This window comes from Canis aureus, chromosome 23 (genome assembly GCF_053574225.1).
Source record: "Canis aureus isolate CA01 chromosome 23, VMU_Caureus_v.1.0, whole genome shotgun sequence".
Classification (NCBI taxonomy): domain Eukaryota; kingdom Metazoa; phylum Chordata; class Mammalia; order Carnivora; family Canidae; genus Canis; species Canis aureus.
In genome coordinates, this window is record NC_135633.1 from 20359078 (window position 1) to 20377576 (window position 18499).

Genomic DNA, 18499 nt, shown 5'->3' on the forward strand with positions numbered 1-18499 from the left:
TATTGCATGTGACTATCCAATTACGCCAACACCATTTATCGAACAGACTATGTTTCCTTCATTGAGCATTCTTTGTTCTCCTGTCCAATGTTATTTGTCTCCATATGTTTGAGCTTATTTACGTATTCTCCATTATGTTCCATTGGTTTATTTGTTTGTATTTATGCCAATGCCATAATGTTTTGATGATGATAGGTTTATAATATAGCTAGAAATCAGGAAGTGTGATGCCTCCTGCTTTGTTCTTCTTTCTCAGATTTCTTTGGCGATTTGCAGTTTTTCGTGGTTCCATATAAACTTGAGGAGTGTTTCATTTACTTCTGTAAATTGCCATTGGACTCTTGATAAGGACAGCATTGAATCTTTAGCTAGCATTTTGTGGTATTGACATTTTAACAGTGTTAATTCTTCTAAATATGAACATGAGATAGCTTTCCATTTCTTTGTGTCTTGGATTTCTTTCATCAATGTCTTGTCGTTTTCATCATAGAGAACTTACATCTCCTTAAATTTATTCCAAATTATTTTATTGTTTTTGATGGTACTACAAATGGGATTGATTTGTTTTTTATTTTTTTTATTTTTTTTATTTTTTTTATTTTTTTAAATTTATTTTTTATTGGTGTTCAATTTACTAACATACAGAATAACCCCCAGTGCCCGTCACCCATTCACTCCCACCCCCCGCCCTCCTCCCCTTCTACCACCCCTAGTTCGTTTCCCAGAGTTAGCAGTCTTTACGTTCTGTCTCCCTTTCTGATATTTCCCACACATTTCTTCCCCCTTCCCTTATATTCCCTTTCACTATTATTTATATTCCCCAAATGAATGAGAACATATAATGTTTGTCCTTCTCCGACTGGCTTACTTCACTCAGCGTAATACCCTCCAGTTCCATCCACGTTGAAGCAAATGGTGGGTATTTGTCATTTCTAATAGCTGAGTAATATTCCATTGTATACATAAACCACATCTTCTTTATCCATTCATCTTTCGTTGGACACCGAGGCTCCTTCCACAGTTTGGCTATCGTGGCCATTGCTGCTAGAAACATCGGGGTGCAGGTGTCCCAGCGTTTCATTGCATTTGTATCTTTGGGGTAAATCCCCAACAGTGCAATTGCTGGGTCGTAGGGCAGGTCTATTTTTAACTGTTTGAGGAACCTCCACACAGTTTTCCAGAGTGGCTGCACCAGTTCACATTGATTTGTTTTTTAGAAACTGTGTTCATGGTGTATAGAAATGCTACTGATTTTGTTGATTTTGGATCCTGCAACTTTACTGAACTCATTAATTAGATCTAACAGGTTTTCTTCTTTTGATTGAGTCTTTAGGATTTTCTGTATGTCAAATTTTATCATTTGCAAATACAGACAGTTTCAATTGTGATACCTTTTATTTTTCTTCCCTGACTGCTCTGGCCAGGACCTCTAGTATTATGTTGACTAGAGTGGTGGAAGTGGGCAATTTGTCTTGTTCCTAGAGGAAAAGCTTTTCATTGTTCACCATCAACTATGACAATAATTGTGGGCTGTAAACATGGCCTTTATTATACTGAGATATGTTCCTTCTATGCATGACATGCTGAGTTTTCATCACAAATGGGTGCTGAATTTGGTTAAATCTTTTTTTCTCAGTCTATTGAGATGATCATATGATTCTTTTCTTTCATTCGATTAATGTGATGAGAGGTGTGCCACCGACCAAGAGCAGTTGGGTTAGGACTTCTGTCTTAATTTCCTACTGAAGTGAGATTGTAGGATGGGTTCTGTGACTGCCTGGATTCTGGTCAGGTTTATTAGAGGATCAAGACTGGGTACTTTATTTAGTAATAATATATGAAATAGCCTCCTTGCTCTGGCAGGGCAGCAAGACAGAACCCAAAGCCTGTACAGCTCTTATTTAAGGACCCCAGTCAGTCCTTCAGAGGGTTCACTGAATTCCCTGGCCAAGTGATATCATCAGTTTTGCTCTACAGATGAGGGAAACTGCAGTTGTGCTCTCTGCTCTAGTTCCACCATAAATAGGGTCATTGGATGGACTAGGCAGCTTTCAGTGAGCTCTGGTGAGGTTCTTTGGTTGCACAAGCTGCAGTGTATATTCAATGATGAGTAGAGCTACACAAGATTTCTTGCCTGAGCACAGTGGGAAAGCAGCTCTAAAGCTGGCTAATCTCTTTGTTGCCTTGTCTTGACCCACCCTATGTTTCCTAATGGAACAGAGCCACTGGCTTTGCTCTGCAAACTCTCAGTTCTGTGCACCTGCCTCTTAGCTTGAATGTCCCTGGGATGCACTGCCCTAGGAGCTGTCACCAGTCCTTCCAATCAGATGGGGCCAGGAGACCCTCTTGACAGTGGGTGGGGCAATGCCCTAGCTTCCTTGCCTAGGTGGGAGGGAGTTGAGTCACTTCAGGCTACTCTCAGTTTCCCAGACAGTTTCTCCAGTTAGGAGGGGCTGGAATTTACCTTCAGTCTAGGCTATGAATTAATGCCTTTGCCTGTGTGTAGCACAGGAATGTTCCTCTGGTACTGGCTTTGCTCTGGGTGTAATCAGCTCTGCCCACTGACCTCTCAGCTAGAGCTCTGCTCGGCTGTACTCTTCAGGAATTGTCCTCAGCCCTCTGGTCAGAAGGGGCCAGAAGACACTCTTCACAGCAGGCAGGGTTGTGATTCAGCTCCCTGCCTGGGCCTGGGCAAACCAGTCTATGAGGTCAGCAAAACTCCTTTGAGGATCTGAATCAAGCATCTGGTTCTGCACCCCACCTTGTTCCCTGGCCAGAGTACATCTGAGCTGGTCCTGCATATGAGCAAAGCTACAGGTTGGGATTAGTCCTTGGGCACAGCAGGTATGAATTTTGTTCTGCCAAGATCTGTATGCTGGTTGTTGCAAGCCTCTCTCCCTTCTCTATCACAATCAGATTCCAGTGGTAGAGCCCCATTGACTCTCCAGCAGTCCCTATGGTTTGGGATCAGAGCAGTGGCTCCTGCAAAGCACCTACAATGTTGGGGCAGTTCAGATCGTCTCCCCTGGGTTTTCTTTTCTTATTTAGAGAACTAGAAAGCTCAGAGGAGGCCTGTCCACATGATGTTGCACCGGCCTGGGTGAAGGACAATGCATTCAATGTGTAGTTGCTTCTTTTACCTTTCTAATGCCATCTCTCTTGGTCTCTGTGGTGCAGGTTGCTTCTCAGTGGTGTCTTATTCTGGAATAGTTGTTTCTTTTTCCTGTGAGAGGGAACAAAGTCAGGAACAACCATGTTTCCACCTTAGACACAGAGACCTGGCAGGCTTTTTAAGCAACTCTACTAAACCATAAGGTCAATTTTTAAATTTAATTAATTAATGATAGTCGATCAAATAAATCACCACATCATGTCTATAAAAGGTCACAAAAATGAGAAAGATTTAGTTTTAAGAGGAGTTTTTATTTTCTGGGAAGAAGAGACACATAATGCAAGGCAATGAGAGCTGATGGGCTAGAGGTGGTGCATTAGTGCTGTGTAGTCTGCACACAGAAAATTAGTCAACCTGGTGGCTTCAAGTGGAAATGCTGTGATGGTGTGTCTGCCATTTTGGAAGTTTTCTATGGTTAAGATTGATATTTGGGAGTTCCATCCGAAGCTGTGGGTGCGATTACCAAAGAGATGATGGCATACTACCCCATTACTTCTTGGTTTGCCAGCTCTTTCTAAACAAGTTATTTTGTCCAAAAAAATGTCAGTTCTTTAAGATACTTTGGCCCTTTTTCATTTTTTATATCTTAGTGACTGTCTTTTCAGGGAAGAGACAACAATCAAATGCCCAAAGAATAAAAAAAAAATCTATGCCAGCAAAAAATGGGGATGTGTGGCAATAGCAGCATAGGACTCAAGAGTTCTAGTTGATAATAAAGTGAAATTCAATGCCATGACTTTACAGATTAATCAAATCTCTTTAATTATTAGATGTTTCATATTCAGAATAAGAAGAATATTCTTTTGATCTACTCTACACTTACTAAGAATGAAGGCGCCATCTTAAAAGTACTAAGTTTTACAACACTGAAAATGCTCCAACTAAAGCAGAATGATCATTTTTATATCAAGGCGGAGTTTTGGAATGGTTGATTGTGATTGAGAGCAATTCGAACGGCCTCCAAATCTGAGGTTCTATGGACCTATGTTTAACATGTTGACTTCTTCCACAAACAACAAAGTATGAGAGAAGCAAATCAGATGCAAGTGACAGAGTTCCTCCTCCTGGGACTCTCTGATGACCCCCACGCTCAGAAGCTCCTATTTATTTTATTCCTGGGTGTCTACCTGGTTACTGTGCTTGCAAATCTGCTTCTCATGCGCCTTGTTCAGGCTGACTCTCAGCTTCACACACCCATGTATTTTTTCCTCTGCAACTTATCTTTGGCTGACCCTCTGTTTTTCTACCAACATTGTTCCTCAGGCCCTGGTTCATCTGCTATCCAGGAAAAGGATAATTTCATTCACACGTTGTGCAGCTCAGCTTTTACTCTTCCTCATTTGGGGGGTACACAGTGTGTCTTTCTGGCGGTGATGTCTTATGATCGATACGTGGCCATCTGCAACCCTTTGCATTACCCTAGCATCATGACTTGAAGGGTGTGTGTTCAGCTGGCTGCGGGATCATGGACCAGTGGCATTTTGGTGTCTGTGGTAGATGCCACTTTTATACTATGGCTAACTTACCAAGGCAGCAATAGTATTGCTCATTTGTTTTGTGAGGCCCCTGCTTTGTTGCTTCCAGCATCCACAGACACCCATACTTCAGAGATGCCATTTTCCTCATGGGTGTCATGATTCTCCTCATACCTGTCTCCCTAATTCTAGTATCCTATGGCCACATCATAGTGACTGTGGTCAGGATGAAGTCATCTGCGAGGACGCCAAGGCATTCTCTACCTGTGGTTCCCACCTCATGTTGGTCATCCTCTTTTATGGGTCAGGAATTGTCACCTACATGACACCAAAGTCTTCCAAAGAACAGGGATAACTGGTGTCTGTGTTCTATGCAATGGTGACACCCATGCTCAATCCCCTCATCTATAGCTTGAGGAACAAGGATGTGTAGGGAGCTCTGAGGAAAGTGGCCACAAGGATTTTTCATGCAGGCTTGAAATCTGCCACTGACTGCAAGACCGTTTTAGCTCCCTACCTATACAAACTACCAAGTAATTTCTTCAGTAAGCTTGGAATTTGTTTAAATCCTCATCCTGGGACCTTGCTGTGGACCTACCCTCCATCCTTCATCCAGTACTTCCTTTGTAAAAGAAGGACAATAATTCATGGACCCACAGAAGGAGGGTCTGCTTCCTTCTGGTTGGTCTTTTGGCTCCTAAGAGTTAGGAAATCTTATAAGAAACATGCACATTTTATAAATCCTGGGACCAGTGAAATCCATCTGTTTAAAATCATACATGATATATTATTATGAATCTATCCCAGATCACGCTCCAACTCTTATTTTTAGATATTTCTGAATTTATTTCATCAAATAACCAATAAATAAACAATCAGTACTTAATCACTTACTATAAGCAAGGTGCCACATGTATGTGTTCCTGCACATGTGCACGCATGTGTGTTTGAAGTGGGTAGTGAAGAGCATGAGTACAAAGAAGACGTATATATGGTTTCTGCTGTCCTTCTCACATTCTTATGAGGTACGTGGAGATTTTATCTATCAGATAAAGGTAAAGACAGGATTTTGGAAACTAACAACACATAGTGGCATCCCAGGGCTACCAAGTGTGAAAGCAGTTGGTACCACTCTGGGCCTGAAAGACAACTAGGACTTGAATAGGATACCTGAATATAGAATGCCATGAGACAGGAGTTGTGGACTTAGTTATATGGCAGTGAGAAAGACACAGGAATAATTTTTTCAAGCTCATTCTCTACCTATCTTCTGATTTCCTGTTACCGTATTCCAAAAATAAATAAATAAATAAATAATCAAGGATAACCTCCCATTTGAAGATATTTATTTTAATTCTAAGCATAAAGTCCTATTCTGTTGTAAGGTAACATATTTAGAGTTCCTGGGGATTAGGACATGGACATCTTTGGGGGACCATTATTCTGCTTACATTAGGATGAGTAAAATGAATGTGAAGGCATGATTAAAGTTTGGCTAAAATAATAGATTTAAATGTATAATGGTGCCAATACAATTAGTTGTCTGATTGCTATCATCCTAACAGAACCCCATAATCTACTTTTTAATGTGCAAATTCTTACAGTGATCACTCAGAATGTGTTACCCTTGTAGAGCTCTTGGTATATGAGAGCTAAAGAATAGCCTCTGTAAGAGACTGAACTGGTCCTGGTGCCTCCATGGCACACAGAGTTATTCATAGAGTTTGCGGAGAGGACATGCCTACACAGTAGATGTGATTTTACTATTATCAATAAATTCTTATGAATCGTTTAAAAAAAGTTATGATGCCCACATCCCAAGCATTGGCTTATGTTCACTGGACAAAATCCTAGATACAGGCTGCTACACTGGTTGAGTGATAGGCAAGTTTAATAAGAACAGTTAATAAACTGTTCATCCAAACACAATATGGTTACATAAACAACTAGTAAACAAAGAATCTTGGGTTATTTACAGCTGTTTCCTAGATTTTTATCCATTTAATATAGGATTCCTTACATCCTTTCTGTCAAACGACTCTCAGGTCCTACGTGAATAATTTGAGATTGAGGTAGTGTCCGAGTTGAGTAGTCCTTTCCAGATGACACACAAAACATCATAGCAATAGAGGAAGAAGTCCTCTTTGTTAGCTTAGTAGTACATGGGTACTTAATAGGCAGTGAAAGTTTTTAAGTATTGCTATATTATTTCTCTTTTTTTACTAGACTATACATTCCACCAGGTGAAATTGCCTATTATACTCAGCACTGTGTTTCAGGGTCTGAAACAAATGTGTTGGAATTTTGAGTTTCAAAAAATGAGTGAAGAATGAAACAAAACTCTACTATTTACTATCATCATTATCATAACTTTACTTTGTAAGCAAAAGGATCCTGGAAAGTTGCAGGCAGAGTTTTTGGACGAATAGAAATAAAAAGATACGGATGAAGAAGTTCAAGAAAAGTTAAAATAGGTAAAGAATGGCAAATCATAGTGTTGTTACTACAATTGTCAACCTTACGATTGGATCCCAATATGTGTAATCTAGCAGCATCCTCAGATACATTGGTCCGACAGAATCCTGCACCTACAGAAGTTCTCCTTTATCACTCATGCTTTTTCATTCAGAAACAGATCCTACTAAGTCCAAAATCCTAGTGGGTATATCACGGCTCGTAGATTAAGTAGGGACCAAAACCCATGGGAGGAATTATTTTTTCTTTCCTTTGTCCTTGCATTCCATCCTTAGGTTTGCATCTCACTCAGGTAGAGTTTCTGAGGGCCCAGGGTCCTGTGGAGGACTCACCTCAGTGCAGCCTTCATTTCACCATTTCCTTAAACTGTAGATGATGGGGTTCAACATGGGAGTCACCACTGTGAAGGAGAGGGACAGCAGTTTCTTGCTCTCAGGAGAGGTGCTGGATCGGGGTTGGAAGTATGTGAGGATGGTGGTGCTATAGAAGAGGGAGACAACCAGGAGGTGGGAGGAACAGGTGGAGAAGACCTTACGTTTCCCCTCAACTGAGGGCATCCTGAAGAGAGTGGAGAGGATGCAGACATAGGACCCCAGGATCAGCAAGAAAGGAAAGAGGATAAATAGGACAGTGGCTGTCAGAGCCTCCAGTTCAAACAGAGAGGTATCAGCACAGACCAGTGCAATGACAGGGGAGTTGTCACAGAAAAATTAGTTCACTCTGTTGGAGCCACAAAAAGGGAAGTTGAAAATCCATGTGGTTTTCACAGTGGCAACTGGAAACCCTGAGAACCAGGAGGCAGTTGCTAGTCCTGCTGCTCATAATGATTGGGTAGCGCAAAGGGTCACAGATGGCCACATAGCGGTCATATGCCATTGTAGCCAGAAGGCAGCACTTAGCAGCCCCAAAGAAGAAGAAATATATCTGAGTGGCACAGCCAAGGAAGGAGATGGTTGTTGGGCCTTGGATGATCTGAGTCCCTAGCAGTTAAGACACTATGACCAGGTTGATGCCTATCTCCAGGAAGGACAAGTTACTGAGGAAGAAGTACATAGGATTTTGTAGAGTATAGTCTGTTGTAGTGACCAGGATGATGAGACCATTGTCCATCAGGTTAACCAGGTAAATAGTCAAAAAAAGGAGAAAGAATAGAGCTTGGAGCGGGGACAAGGTTGAAAGGCCCACAAGAACAAACTCACTAACAAATGTTCAGTTTCCTCATGTCATTCTTATGCCCAGCATTTGACTGGGTACTCTTGTTCCAGGAAGGCAGAAGGCTCCAGATGTTATTTAGACCTCTATTACACTCTTAGAAAGAATCCCCTATGGATTTGTTCTCCACCTTTCTTATACTTGTTGCAAATTAGAAGCTGTATCTTCCAAAATGTTAAAAAAAAAAAAAGGGTGTAAGGATTCACAATATGTTGGAAGAATACTAACCTTTTTTCAGCCTGAGAAAGGAGGCACAACATACATATCTATATATCCTCTAATTTTCGTTGCTCTATAGAGAATGTTCAAAATCACAGCTGCAGTTTTTGGCTCCTACTCTCTTTCTTCACCAGTCAGCGGTACTAAAAAAGAAGCCTGGCCAAGCATTTCTGAAGAGGGGGTTCTTAACGCAGAAAGAAAGGTGGTGAGGTGAGCCAGGGTATGTTTTCTGCAGAATGAAAGGGCAGGAAAGAGAAAATCAAGGAAGGTGAAGCAGCAGTTAGGCGTGACTCCTGAGGAAGAGACCTGAATGTGTTCTAGCCACAAGCAGCCCACACCCATGATGATTTTAGTATACTGGAAGAATCTTCCATATATTGTTGGGTTCTGACAATGAGCCAGGGGTGGTAGGAAACATCTTATGGAGGGTGGGCTTCCTCTTAGCAAAGGACACCAGATCCCTTCGAAGACGGCACATGGTAAAATCTGTACTTCTCTTTTTCTATTTCTGGTTTTCCCCCTATTTTGTTCTTCATAATTCTATTTCAACCTCCCCCTTTCATCCAAGCCAATGACCAACAGGCTTTTTTATGACATTTATTCCTACAAGATGGCAGAGCTTTGCCTACCGGTTTCAGAAATGATTATTGCCCAGGTTTGTGCTGATCCAACTAACTCGTGCCTTCACAGCTTTTCTCTCCTTACAGGAGAGGAAACACAGGTCTTACAATGAAAGAAGCCCACTCCCACTCAGGCGGGAACTTCACTTGTGGTGAACGACATCTGGGCAAAGTAGTGACCCAGGGAGTGAATAAGAATAGGTTGTAGGTTAGCCATAGTCTGCTTCAAGTTTTTCCTGAAGGAAGCACTTACTTTCGATGTCATGTTTTATATCTTCACCCATTCATTAGTTTTAAAGATTTTATTTTTATGTAGTGTCATATGGCTTCATTTCATTTCCAGACTCAGAATAACCCAGTTTATCCAAGGAGCCATGGAATATAGAGACTGTGGTTTTATTTGATCCCATGTGGCTATAGGTGATCAGAAAAGGAAACACAGACTCAAGATAGTGTCACACGACAGAAAGAATTAAAATGTATTACATATAAACCCTTTTAAACCTTTTTATTTAAAGATTTTATTTATTTATTCAGGAGAGACAGAGAGAGAGAGAGAGGTAGAGACATGCAGAGAAAGAAGCAGGCTCCCCACAAGGAGCCCAATGCCGGGACTCAATCCTGGATCCAGGATCACGCCCTGAGCCAAAGGCAGATGCTCAACTGTTGAGCCATCTAGGCATCCCTACATATAAACTTTTTTTTCCCATATAAACCTTTTTATCAGCTTTTGTTGGTTGACTTGTGTCTTGACTTTCAAGAAATAGGAGCTCAATGTTACATGATAAATAAAGACCAGCTCCCATTGCAGCAAAATAAACAATATGCAGGGATATAATGAATTAAAGGACAAATGCATTAAAGTAGACAAACAAGAAAAAAATGACTGAAGGTACAAGTGATAATGAAATATAATTTACTACATGTACCAAAAATATACCTGGAATATACTTTATTGCAAAATCCTCAGAAAACAAAAGATGAAATCAACAATGACATACCAGAAATAGGGGAGACTATGGCACCTTTTTCAATCCTTAACAGATAATGTAAACAAGTAATAATGGAGTACAGATGAAAATGTGCTTAGTGAGATACAGAAAACCAGACAGAATATAATTTCTACTCATGCACTTACGAAAGGTTTCCAAAAGCTACTATATATTAGGTTATACAAATACTGCCTCAAATAAAAAGTATCTACCTGTGTAGAGACCACACTTGTTATCAGACTGAAAACTACAATTTAACACAAACAGAAAAAAAATTCTGAACTAATTTGAAATTTAAACTTTGCTTCTATGGGGATCCCTGGGTCGCCCAGCGGTTTAGCGCCCACCTTTGGCCCAGGGCAAGATCCTGGAGTCCTGGGATGGAGTCCCATATGAGGCTCCCTGCATGGAGCCTGCTTCTCCTTCTGCCTGTGTCTCCGCCTCCCTCTAACTCAGTGTCTCTCATGAATAAACAAAATATTAAAAAATAAAATTAAATAAATTTTGCTTCTAAAATACCACTCAAATTCAAAACAATAAAAATATTGCACATCAAAATCTACACAGCACAGCTCATGTTCCACTGTTAGACAATGTCAAAGACTTTCATATGTCATTAAACAATAATGAAATGAGCAAAATAGTGTGCCATGGGATGACAGTTACCCAAGGGTTAAAGTCTTCAAAGTAAAGAGGGAAGTGACCTAGGAATTTAAAAGTTTTATAAACTCATAATCCCACTTTCTCAGCCATACCTTCTTCTTTCTTCTTCATGGCAAGAATTCTCTAAATTAGTGTTGAAATTTTCTGTTTACATTTCCTTATTTTCCCTCCCATTAGTGAAATAGATCTCATTTAGATCATCATGGGCAGCCAGATCAGCAACTTCACCTATTAGTGCTTTCTCCTGTCTATGTCACTTTGAGTATCAGATGCAGTTTCTATAAAAGTTTTCTCTGATCCTCACACCCCAGACTAGCATCTGTCTATTGTGGTCCAGCTCCAGTAATTTTAAAAGGACAGTAATGATTGCAAAAATTTGTATTGAAATACATAATACATCGGTGTCTGTTCTGGGTATATTGGAAACAACTAAGTCAGATAGGCAAAAATATAAAAAGAGCTCAATAATGGTTTTAAAATGAATGCATGGATGCATGAATGAAAGAAAGAAGAAATTTAGCTATTAGACGTTACTTCACTGGGGAGGTCTTCTACAGTAGAATCAGTAGTTCCTGACTCCTGACGTCTGTTGTTCCTGGACTCATATCCATGGTAAGTGTAGAAAAGTTTTACAGTTGTCATTGAATCGCCTTTAAACATGTGACTGATTAAAAGCTTGGATAAAATAGGTGGCTGTCAGGCAGATTGTGTGTCCTAAGGGTTCATGAAACCTGAAGGGGAGCCCAGAAGCAACTATTTTTGAGAAGTTGAGTCACAGTAAGATGTGGTTATAGGCATCTAAGCCCAAGTAGGGGTCAGCTTCACGTTCACAAATTCCAATTTCTAAAATCCAAAATTCTCTTTTGCTTATGGAAGAGGTATTTATGGATAAAATGAGCTCATTCAAAGGAGGATGACCAGAATGAATACAGGATGCCAGTGCATGTTAGATCTAGGAACTTTAAAGAATCAAGTGAGTGATTGGCTGTGAGAATTGAATTTGGGCCAATACAGAAACTGACTTCAGAGGGCTATAGTAGAGGAAAATGAAATTTCTCTAGGACTAAAACTAGAGAAGTTTGGTTCAAGGTAACAGAACATTGATTTTGACTTACCATATGGAAGATCTTTGTAAAAGCAAAAAACTATCTATACTTGACCCTTGAACAATGCAGGTTTGGACTGCATAGGTCCACTTATACATGGATTTTTTTTGGTACAGTACAGTACTGTGAATGTACTTTCTCCTATGATCTTTTTTTTAAGATTTTATTTACTTATTCATGAGAGACAGAGAAAGAGAGAGAGAGGCAGATACAGGCAGAGGGAGAAGCAGGTTCCATGCAGGGAGCCCGACGTGGGACTGGATCCTGAATTCCAGGGTCACACCCTGGGCTGAAGCCGGCGCTAAACCACTGAGCCACCCAGGCAAACTTCCTATGATCTTCTTAATAACATTTTTTCCTCTTGCTTATTTGTTGTAAGAAAACAGTGTGTAATATGTATACAAAATACATGTTAGTTGACTACTGCTCATGTTATCGGTAAGGTTTCCAGGCAAAAGGCTATTAGAAGTTAAGTTTTGGGGGAGTTAAAAGTGGTATGAGGTTTTTCAAATATGTGGTGGTTGGCACATGCTGTTTATTGGTCAGCTGTATAAATGAAAGTAGATCTTTCATTCATCTCATGATTCAAGGCATTATGGAGGAATATATTCTTCTTTAGGCAAATGCTGGATAATCATTCAGTAGAAAGATACAGAGTAGTTTAAGATTCAGAACTATGTTTGTGTACATGACTGTTAAATTTCCTTTTTGCTCTGCTACTTCATGCTTACATGAAATTGGGGATATCAAAATAAAATAAATTCATTTTATTGAAGCTTTCAGGAGAAAACATCGTGCACTAGTAAGTATTTGGCTTTTGTGCTATTATACAAGGTGAAATGCTTTGAGCCATGAGTGATCCAAGTACTAAAGACTCTTCCAGAGATACCTGTGTGGCTCAGTTATTGAGCCACCCCAGTTCCCCAATCCTGTGCATCTTTTAAGAATATTACAATAGTTCTAAAAATCAGACCCACAGAGGTACTTGGGTGGCTCAGGCAATAGAGCATCACTCTTGATTTTGACTCAGGTCATGATGTCAGGGTTGTGAGATCAAGCCCTGAGTCAGCTCTGGCCTGGGTGTGGAGACTACTTATGATTCTATCTCTCTAATTCTCCTTCTGCCCTTCCCCTAATCTGCTAGAGCAAGCACACATGCAATACTCTCAAAAAATTAAAATAAAGTAAAATAAAAGTTAGACCTTGAGGTCACCATCTCTCAGAAAAGAGCTTTCTTCCAGCTAGTTTTCTGAAACCATCTTTAACATCCTTATTTCTCAGGCTATAAATTATGGGGTTCAATATTGGAGTCACCACTGCATAGAATGTAGAGATCACTTTATCACTTTCATTGACTATTTTGGAGTTTGGCTTCATGTAGTTGAATATCGCTGATCCATAGAAGAGGACAACAACAATGAGATGGGAACCACAGGTAGAGAAAGCCTTGAGCCTCCCCTCCCCAGACTGCATCTGGATCACAGTGGAGATAATATTCCAGTAGGAGACCAGAATCAGGCAGACAGGAACTAAGAGCATGACCACACCCACTGCAAAGACGGCCATTTCTGTGCTGTAAGTATCTCCTGAAGCCACCTTCAGAAGGGCAGGAAGTTCACAAAAGTAGTGATTAATAATCTTCTGTCCTTGGTAGGGTAGTTGGAAAGTAAAGGTGGTATCCACCAGAGACATGAGTGCTCCACTGGCCCAGGATCCTATGGCCAACTGGAGACACACCTTTTGGGTCATGATGCTAGAGTAGTGCAGGGGCTTGCAGACAGCCACGTACCGGTCATAAGACATCACCGCCAGCAGTGCACACTCTGCACACCCAATCATAAGGGAGACAACTATCTGTGTCATACACCCAAGAAAAGAAATAGCTTTCCTCTTTGCCAGGAAATGGAACAACACTTGAGGGACGATGCTGCTAGAAAGACAGAGATCTGCGAAAGAGAGGTTTCTAAGAAAAAAGTACATGGGAGTGTGAAGTCGAGAGTCCATGAAGATGAGAATGATGATGAGCAGGTTCCCAAGTACAGTCAAAAGATAAATGATGAGAAAAAGAACAAACATCAGGATCTGGGTCTGCAAATCCTGGGAAAGGCCCAGGAAAATAAACTCAGCCACAGAGGTTTGGTTTTCCTCTCCCATTGAGATTATGCCTGTTTACCTGTTTGCACAAATAAAAAGACCAACCTTTGGGTTTGTAACATCTTGTAGAAGAGTCTCATTTAAAGCTCAGCTTATAATCAAATTGGGTATTTCTAGCTTTTGCTATCCGTCATTCTAATTAATACTAAATAGTATATCTTCATTCTTATTAGTGGTTGTAATTTCAATCAACTCCTTTTTTTTTCAAAATCTCCTCTTTCCAGTGCCATTTATAGATTATGACATTGTTAAAGCCTTCTGGGCTAGTTCTGCTATGAGGATATTGTAATTTGTGTGGATTTTACTAAATAGCTGTACACATATTGTTACAAAATGACTGTGTGTACTGTTAGCACTATTACCTTGTATAAACCTGCACCACTAACTGTTCAAAATACTACATATTTAATTATAACATATGCTTGAATATGTGAAACAGGCATCAAACTTAATTTGACCTCTTAAAAAACAGCTATTTTTTTCTTGGCTTAGAAATAGTGGCCTATCACTTAATATGCCAAGTATTGTTCCGTTTTGATTAAAGAGTAAAATGGTAAAAGTAAAACAATAAAAACCCAGGAAAAACAAGTCAAAATTCTTGTTCTATGTGGACAGGATCAGACTGACAAAAGCTGTCAGTAACAAAAGAGACTATGAAAGAAAATGTAGAATTTACATCATAAAATGAAAAGCTTTTGTGAAATAATAATATCACGAATAAAATTAAGATAAACTACAAATTGAGGAAAATATTTGAGATGTCAGACCAAAGTTAATGTCTTTATTACATTAATATTACATATAAGACACCAAAAAAATTGTTGAGCCCAAAAAATAATGGGCTAAAAACACGAACTACTTACAAATAGGAACTATGAATAGCTACTAAATATAAGAGGAATATTTGATATTATTATAACTAATTAAGGACAACTACAACAATGAAAGACACATTTTCCCCCTGGGAAATTAACTAGGATTTTAACAAAACAATCACATCACAAAATAGTAACCTTGTATTTTATTGAAAATTTAACACATGCCAGGCATGAAGTTTTTATATAATTACATTGTTCCAATGACATTATAAGTTAGACATTATTAATCTCACTCTGCAGACAAAAAAAATTTGAGGCACAGAAAAGTTCTGTTACCTTCCCCCAATCATACAATTAATAAATGTCAGAATTAACTTTAAAATGAAGGATCAGAAAAAAAGACATTTTTGTACAATGCAAGTGGGTAGGAAAATTAGTCCAACCTGTCTGGAAAATAACCTTGTCAAATATATCTTAAACTTTAAATATTTGTATATTTTGTTCTCAATTTTTCTAAATAGTATGGAGCAAAAGATTTCTTTTTTACTTATCCTTTCTTCCCTATGAGGAAAAATCTGATTTGTGACATTTTAGGATGTAGGTTGGTCCCTATTTACTACTGGCTAGGGTTACTGGGCTTTAAAAGGTCATGCGTGTTCTAGTTGCTCACTTCTTCATGGAATTGGACTGATACATTGAGCCATGTTCCACTCAAGCTGTAAGGGAGGTTGAAGATTTTGAAAGACTTTATAGTAGACCACCCTGACTGAGGCTTATCAGAGTTCTGAACTTCAGTGACAATAGGGACCAGTGCCATTAATAAAAAGCAGTCTGTTATTTTTCATATGTCTTGTTTCTTTTGTAGGACTCTAAGGAGAGAAATGACCAGGACTAGAATATTAGGAGTTTCTGAGTCCCTAGGCCCAATATCATATAATATTCTCAAATATTATCCCAATTTATAAATCTAATTATAGGAATCTATTCTAGATAAGTACTTTAAATTGCAGAAAAATATTCGCAAGAAAATATATTTGTCATATTATATAATAATGGTTAAAAATGGATAGACCAAAGGAATATAATAAAGAACTCAGAAATAAACTTACACAAGGCTGGGTTTCTGTGGTGAGGGTGCCAAGAATACACAATGAGGAAATGGCAGTCTCTCCAATAAATGGTGTTGGGAAAACTGGATATCCACATGCAAAACAATGAAATTCGACCCTTATCTCACATCCTATACAAGAATCAACCCAAAATGGATGAAAGACTTAACATAATACCTGAAAGTATAACTCCATGAAGGCAACATAGGGAATACTTCTGGGCCCTAGATTTGGCAGTAATTTTGGTTTTGACACTTAAAGTACCCGCAACAAAAGCAAAAAATAGAAAAGTGAGATTAAAAAAACTAAATAAAAATCTTCTGCTTTAGTTCCTTCTGCAATGGAAACAATCAACAAAATAAAAAGGCAGGCTATGAAATAGGAGTAAATTATTACCAACCATATATCTGATAGATAGCTAATATCTGAAATATACAAAAGTACTCATATATACCTCAATGACAAAGAAGAGCAAATAATCCAATGCTTTAAATGGACAAGATGCATGAATAATCATTTTTTTAGAGATGACATATAGATGGCCAACAGGTACATGAAAAGTTGTGCATCATCACTAATCATCATGGAAGTGAAATTAAAACCACAATGACATATATTACATTACCCCTGTTAAAATGGTTATTATAAAAATGTCTTTTAAAAAACCCAGAAGGTGACTAGTGTTGGGAAGAAAGTGGAGACAAGGAAACCCTCATACATCTTTGGTGGAAATGTATATTGGTACAGCTACTGCAGAAAATGATTTGGAGGTTTCTCAATAATTAAGCATAGACCTATCACATAATATAATAATCTCACTTCTAAGTACATATTCAAGAGAAGTGAAATCAGGGTCTCAAAGAAATATCTGAACACCCATGTTCAGTGCAGCATGATTCATAACAATCAAGACACAGGAGCAATTTAAATGTGCATTGACAAATGGATCAAGAAACCGTGGAAGGAGCCTCGGTGTCCATCGAAAGATGAATGGATAAAGAAGATGTGGTCTATGTATACAATGGAATATTAGTCAGCCATTAGAAACAACAAATGCCCACCATTTGCTTCAACGTGGATGGAACTGGAGGGTATTATGCTGAGTGAAGTAAGTCAATCGAAGAAGGACAAACAGTGTATGTTCTCATTCATTTGGGGAATATAAATAATAGTGAAAGGGAATATAAGGGAAGGGAGAAGAAATGTGTGGGAAATACCAGAAAGGGAGACAGAACGTAAAGATTCCTAACTCTGGGAAACGAACTAGGGGTGGTGGAAGGGGAGGTGGGTGGGGGGTGGGGGTGAATGGGTGATGGACACTGAGGGGGGCACGTGACAGGATGAGCACTGGGTGTTATTCTGTATGTTGGTAAACTGAACACCAATAAAAAATTAATTTATTATTAATAAAAAAGAAAATGTTGACTGTACACACAATAGAATATTATTCACATTTAATAAAGGAAAGAAATTTTTCCACTTGTGACAACATGGATGAACCTGGAGACATTAGCTAAGTGAAATAAGCCAGACACAGAAGGAAAAATAGTACATTATATCACCTATGCAAAATAGTCAATTTCCTAGAAGCAGATAACAGTACAGTCATTGCCAAGGGCTTGGAGAAGGAGGCAATTATTAATCAAATTAGGTATTAGTAAAAGGATACTATGTTTCAATTATGTAAAATGAATAAGTCCTAGAGAGGTACTGTATAGCATAGTGCATATAGCTATTCAAAGAACCATGCCACTTTCACAATTAATATTACTCAGCCATTAGAAATGACAAATACCCACCATTTGCTTCGATGTGGATGGAACTGGAGGGTATTATGCTGAGTGAAATAAGTCAACCACAGAAGGACAAAAATTATATGATCTCATTCATTTGGGGAATATAAAAAATAGTGAAAGGGAATAAAGGGGAAAGGAGAAAAATAAGTGGGAAATATCAGAAAGGGAGACAGAACATGAAAGACTCCTAACTCTGGGAAACCAACTAGGAGTGGTGGAAGGGGAGGTGGGCGGGGGTGGGGGTGACTGGGTAGGCGCACTGAGTTGGGCACTTGATGGGATGAGCACTGGGTGTTATTCTGTATGTTGACAGATTGAAAACTAATAAAAAATAAATTTATTTTTAAAAAAAGGAAAAAGAAATAAAAAAAAAAGATTTTATTTATTTATTTATTTGTGACAAGGAGGGAGAGAGAGCATGAACAAGGGAAGGGGGGAGATAGAGAGGGAGAATCAGATTACCTATTGAGCAAGGAGCCAAAAACCAGGATCTATCCCAGGACTCGGGATCATGACCTGAGTCAAAGGAACACACTTAACCAATTGAGCCACCTAGGCACCCATCCCACAATTATTTCTGAAATTCCACAGGTAACAACTGTTCTCAGCACTGTCAGTAATGTAATGTTTGTCACCTTCTTTTTCCCCTCATTTGATCATCTAGCTGTTACCTGAGCATTACTATTTC

The 18499-nt window shown here is 39.1% G+C and overlaps 1 protein-coding gene and 2 pseudogenes across 1 annotated transcript; 1 reads left to right on the forward strand and 2 right to left on the reverse strand.

The window, feature by feature from the left end:
* Nucleotides 1-4194: 4194 nt before the first annotated feature.
* LOC144295283 (olfactory receptor 2D2-like) lies at nt 4195-5080 on the forward strand (annotated as a pseudogene).
* Nucleotides 5081-7393: 2313 nt separating this feature from the next.
* Nucleotides 7394-9031, reverse strand: LOC144295135 (olfactory receptor 10A4-like; annotated as a pseudogene).
* Nucleotides 9032-13143: 4112 nt separating this feature from the next.
* Nucleotides 13144-14088, reverse strand: LOC144295284 (olfactory receptor 2D3-like). The gene has a single exon (XM_077867672.1). It carries the CDS (start codon nt 14086-14088, stop codon nt 13144-13146), a length of 945 nt encoding a protein of 314 aa, XP_077723798.1.
* Between the last annotated feature and the right edge of the window lie 4411 nt (nt 14089-18499).

What these genes read in the sequence shown, in the direction of transcription:
- LOC144295284 (XM_077867672.1), bottom strand. Translation starts at nt 14,088, where the DNA reads ATGGGAGAGGAAAACCAAACCTCTGTGGCTGAGTTTATTTTCCTGGGC.